At 55.2% G+C, this 5,559-nt stretch overlaps 1 protein-coding gene across 1 annotated transcript; it reads right to left on the reverse strand.

Annotated features, from left to right (window-relative positions):
* Positions 1-775: 775 nt before the first annotated feature.
* Positions 776-3,659, reverse strand: LOC123441390 (gibberellin receptor GID1-like). Its single transcript, XM_045117851.1, has 2 exons — positions 3,281-3,659; positions 776-2,672 (listed from the first exon to the last, which is right to left on the reverse strand). The coding sequence occupies exons 1-2, from the start codon at positions 3,317-3,319 to the stop codon at positions 1,647-1,649; spliced, it is 1,065 nt and encodes a 354-aa protein (XP_044973786.1). The 5' UTR covers positions 3,320-3,659; the 3' UTR covers positions 776-1,646.
* Between the last annotated feature and the right edge of the window lie 1,900 nt (positions 3,660-5,559).

Below are 5,559 nucleotides of genomic sequence, written 5' to 3' on the forward strand. Positions count from 1 at the left end.
TGGCGTAAACGATGCGTTTAAAAAGTACGTATAATCGAAGATGGATGGTTTTGACACTACTAGGCTGGTGTTACGCAATGCGATACTCTGCAACTTCCAGCAGAAAAAAGGCAACACTGCAGCACAGATATGGGTGGAGCGGCCGTGCTGGCTGCGGGCATTGCTCCAGCTATTTGTGTCTCCCTCTCTCTGCGTCGAGCCGATCCTACCACGTACGACACGCCTTCTCCCGCACGACCGAGCGCCCGAAATGGATGGCTGCAGTACACGACTAGCCCTCATGCGTGCAAGAATGACATGCGCGGGCTGCACAACAATGTCACATTCACTCATACCAGCCACAGCCAGCAGCAGCGTGATCAGATCAGATCAGATATGGTCACAACAGCTGCTACTCACCAGACGGAAGGCAACAACTGCAAGGAAGGGAGGAAGAAATGGCACGGGCCCGGGCTCGGGCTCGGTCCAACCGCGTTGCAATCGCAACGGGAGCACGCTAATGCCACCGGAACGGGACGCAACAGGCCACTCTCTGATCGCCGACAGGCCACCTCCGCGTCCAAGTACATCCCTCACAGCATTGGCTGCCTATAAATTTGGCCTACAGACACACACACACGCCACGTGGCACGAGGAGCAAGGGACAAAACAGCTACTGTATCATCATCTCAACAAATCAAAGCACTAAGAAATGCATATCATCTTTTACTACTAGCAGTACCACATTCTTCACCGACACCCATGTGGAGGGGGAAAACCAGAGAACCAGAACGGATGGATCAAGGAAGCACACGCGTTACAGCATTTAGCAGTCCAAACATGTATACAGAAAGGAGGATCAGAATACATCAATCGAAAGAAAAAGATACAAAAAGTTAGAAGAAGAGAATTTATACTGCTAGCTAGCCTAGACTAGCACTGGTCTGGACTGGAAGCATATCACCACATACATAGTAGGATAGATAGACACAGGCAGGGATTGGATGAAAGTGAGCTGAGAGAGCACCGTCCAATCCACCAATCCCACCCGTAGCTCAAACAAGAAGCTACTACATCAACAACAACAAAAGACGGATCGTCTCTGATCGATCACTGTATGTACACATAACGTTAGATGGATGCCAAGTTCTTCTTCGCTGGAAGATAAGCAGCAGCAGCAGCAGCAGAGATGAAGGTGAAATAATATGCTCCTTCTCCATCAACCAATGCCAAATGGTAGTACATGTTGGAGGCGAAGCACACTCTCTTGTTTAACCCCAGGAAAAACATGGATCAGGGATCACACCGACCGAGCCGATCGATGGAACAATTAGTGCTTCCCTCGCACCGACGAGGACGAGCCATTGAGTTTTATCATCAGACAGACAGACAGACATGGGGATCCCCTTTGGAGTCTTACTAGAGATCACTTGCTTGCCAGAAGCCATTGCCGGGCTCCAAGATAACAATCCCCAAGCAGCAGCACCACCACCACCGGCAGCAGCAGCAGTATAAGAGATCTTATAGTACTAGTAGTATAAGTCAAGCTTACCATTTAGCTTCCTATAAGCAGTACGTAGGTAGGTAGTAGTATTTGATTGTGTCGTCGGGACGGACGTCGAGCTTATCCACGACTGGACTGGACTGGAGTGGTGTATGTACTGGGACTAGCGGAGGTTAAGTTGGACGAAGTCGGCGATCTCCTCCATCACCTCGTGGTAGTGGTCGGTGTTGGAGAGCAGGTAGAAGCCTATGGTGGCCTTCTCTCGGTGCACCACCTTGACGTGGTGGCCGTCTTCCCGGAGTCCCTCGGCGTAGCCCAGCTGCCGGTCGCAGGTGAGGTCCAGCCCGGACACGATGATGAGGCTCTTGGCGAAAGGCAGGCCCTTGAGCCGCCGCCCGTTCGGCCCGAACGGGTTGCACGCCGGGTGGTCCCTGTCCGCGTCCTCCGGCAGGTACGCCTTCCAGTACCAGTCCCTGTCCTGCATCGTGACGAAGTACTTGCCGTCCAGCCGCCGCTCCGACTCGGTCCGCTCCTTGCCGCCGAACATGGCGTTGAGCAGGATGTTGCCGTGTATCTTGATCCCCTCCTCCGCGGCGCGGACGGCCACGTGGTGGGCGATGTTGCCGCCGGAGCTGTCGCCGGCGAGGAACACGCGGGGCTGCGCGTCCTCGCCGCTCCGCAGGAACGGCTGCGCCTGCGCCCACTTGAGCGCCGTCCACCCGTCGTCGTACGCGCACGGGTACCGGTGCTCCGGGGCGCGCCGGTAGTTCACGGACACCACCACGCCCTTGCTCAGCTTCACCAACTGGCGGCAGAGGTTGTCGTAGATGGTGGTGCTGGACGCCGAGTGGGCGAAGCTGCCGCCGTGGAAGAATATGATCACCGGCAGCGGGTCCGGGGACGGCGCCCCGCTCAGGAACTCGAGGATGGGCAGGGTGAGCGCGGCGGCGCCCTCTGCGGCCGCGGCGTTGCCGGCGACGGCGCGGTAGATGCGCGCCTCGAGGCCGACGGAGTGGTCGATGACGTGGTCGAAGGAGGAGACGCCCTCCACCGGCTTGGGGTTGGCGGGCACCCGGCGGTCCATGTACTCGGCGAGGTCGCGCTCGAAGGTGCCGTCTGGGCGGCGGAGCATGTGGTACGACACCTTGAAGTTGGAGATGAGCACCCATGTGTGGAGCGGCACAACCGTCTGCACAGCACGACAGACCCAGCAGCAACAGTGTGAGAGTGAGACCACCACACCAGCAAATGGAAAACACAATCACACACACCTCGCAACGAAACCAAACCCAAACCAAAAACCAAACCAAACGAAACGAGGAGCTGTTTTGCGCTCGGACAGGAGCGCAATGCGAGGCGCCATGTTTCGGCCGCGTCTTGCTAGAAAAGATGCAAGCTTTGCGCGGGCGCTCTGCGGCAAAGGCGCGCGCGCACACGGATGGAGGGATGGATGGATGCGGATGAATGATTTGTTGCTTGTTGGGTAGCTGTATTAGTATCGGCCCCCGCCTAAAACAACGGAGGCAGGCGAGAGGGGAATAAAATTGGGATCGAGCCCAAAGGGGAAACAAAGGCAGCGACGGAGCGAGAGAGAAATCCCCCTTCCCTCCCACCGTAAAGCGGCGAGGCGGGGCGGGGGCACAAATCAAGAATCGCGCGGCGGCGCCCACACGGAAGAAGAAGGCCCGGAAACGAGAACCCAAACACAAACGCAAGGACGGACACACATGCGCCGCTGGCGCCCCGAAACAGGCGCCAAACAAAGGAGGAGGAGGAGGAGGATGGAAACGGACGGACCTTGCACTCGTTTCGGTTGACCTCGTCGCTGCCGGCCATGTCGGCGCTGCCTCCTGTCGGCTCTCTGCTCTCGGCTCTCGGCTGCTAGGAGCAAGATCTCCCCGGGGGAACGAAGGATGCCGCTGGCTGGCTGCTTGGCTCACGGCATGGAGCCCCCAAGAAGCGCGAGGAGGATCCCGCCCACCGAGTCCGGCAGGGGCCCAGCCGCCGGCGATCCGAATCCCCCTCCCTAGCGGGCACCTCGAGCCAGGAGAAGGCAGCCAACAGTGGTGCGAGGGAGTAGGAGGCTCGAAAGGTCGAGAGGGCTCGCTGGTGAGGCGAGTTGTGGCGTGAAGCACAGGGAGACGGATGCAAGGGGGGTGCGGGGCAATGGAAATAGGGGGAGTGGGGAGGGGGAGGGGAGGGGAGGGGAGCGGACGGGGGAGACGACAAAACCGGGCGGCTCAAAAAGTAAAACTTGTGTGTGCGGGGCCCTCACCCCCACTTGCCTAGCCAAGCTGCCATGCCAATATGGTTATTTTTTCTTCTCTCTCTCTCTCTTCTCTCTCCTGGTCTCTTTGTTTTGTTTATTGTTTTGGACGGTCTCGGGGCGCTTGGATGGATGCCTGCCTCTGAGAATTGAGAGCTCCCTCTTTTCTTTTTCTCCTCCGTCCCATCTTTATTTTGCGTTTTTTGGCACTTCTCTTTTAGACGCGGCAGAGAAGAAGTGGACGAACTGTTAGGTGCACCACATCATGGACGGCTCTCATGGACGTACCCTACGTGCATCTTGTGTTCCCCGCATCTTCAAGCTCACAAGATGTTAGCTAAAATTAAGCAAACTCGGCTTAATTTTGTCCAACCTTGTCCATCTCCCGGCTTGATTTTCAAGTCCCAAGTGCAGCATCTTGGCCCCGATCTAGCCCCGCTGCCGGCCTTGACGCGGCTACTTGGGATTTTTCAACGGTTTTCCGGCTCCGTTTTCCGCTCGCACATTCATATTAGACCGAACGCGTAAAGGTCAGCGTAGCATGTACGTTCTGGAGCGCTACGTTACCCCCTGATGGATGGATGGATGGATGCGGGGGGAAGAAAGCACCGTCTTGACATTTTGCCAAAGTACAAGGAATCTAACCACCGGGTTTCCTGCTGAGAGAACGGGTTTATTTATAGTGTATACAACAATAATGGCGCGACAAACAACAATCACAAGGTGTGGGCCGGCCATTCCCTGATCTTGATTTTTCATCTGTCTAAAGCATCTATACTGCTACTATCCCGGTACACCACCGCTATACTGCTAATTAAAATTGTGGTGCTGCCCTGTATTCGTTTCACATGGCCGCGGGCCGCCACGTCCAATATTCAACTCCTCCTGCCGGCCCGGCCGGCAGCGGCGCCGGCGTTCCTCGTCCACCGTCCGTCACCACCGGTACGTGGCGGCCTCTTCTCCGTTTTCGCTCGGCCAATGGTCGCACCCGCCATGGATTACAAGTAGTAGCAGCAGCAGCTTAACCGCGTTCAGCCATGGACTGACGACCGGCGCTAATGTAGGTCGTCGTCCCCCATGTCAATGCGCCAATCGCTGGATTAGTTAAACCCAATGGCTGCCAGTTGCCGTTGGTGAGTTTGCTTTGGGGGATACAACTCCTGGAAAGTGGACTGGTGGTACGTAGGAGTATATAAAGTTCGTGGTGTGTGTGCGTATAAAATGGTTTCCCTATTGGAACCACTTGATGACAAGCATAAACTGTGGCAATTATTGTGGTACATGCACATGCCCGGGTTGTGCACTCACCAGGCACCTATATTCAAATCAAAGACTGGCCCTTGCATCTGAACCAATACGTACGTACTCATTTTTTGGGGTAGCAGCTGCCACACCTTGGATTGGATCGGAAGCGGTTGCCGGGATTATCTGCTGGTAGTGCTGCTAGTTTTTATTTTTTATAGCCTGGATTATCTGGTGTGTTTAGTTATCACTTTGGCATGTTGTTTTGACTTCTTGAGAGCAGCACACTTGAAATTAGCAGTAACTGGGCCAGGAGGACTGCGCCAAGCCCAGCCCACTGTTTTAATTAGTGTGATCAAGGCCTATCTTGGCCATATAAGAGCGTCTATAGCCACACTACCAAATCCAGCCCTGTACGTACCCTGACGCATCCGGACATTGTCTATGGATGTATCCAAATGGCCTCTCATGTTTTGCTTCCTGCATGTACGTATTTCATATTCGAACTCTTAAATTTATGTAAAACCATACACGTCGATCGCACAAACTAAATGTCACATGTAAATAA

Source organism: Hordeum vulgare, chromosome 1H (assembly GCF_904849725.1).
Source record: "Hordeum vulgare subsp. vulgare chromosome 1H, MorexV3_pseudomolecules_assembly, whole genome shotgun sequence".
Taxonomy (NCBI): domain Eukaryota; kingdom Viridiplantae; phylum Streptophyta; class Magnoliopsida; order Poales; family Poaceae; genus Hordeum; species Hordeum vulgare.

What these genes read in the sequence shown, in the direction of transcription:
- LOC123441390 (XM_045117851.1), bottom strand. Translation starts at nt 3,319, where the DNA reads ATGGCCGGCAGCGACGAGGTCAACCGAAACGAGTGCAAG. An exon ending in TCAACCGAAACGAGTGCAAG is followed by an intron (nt 2,673 to 3,280) that starts GTCCGTCCGTTT and finishes CGTGCTGTGCAG; the next exon opens with ACGGTTGTGCCGCTCCACAC.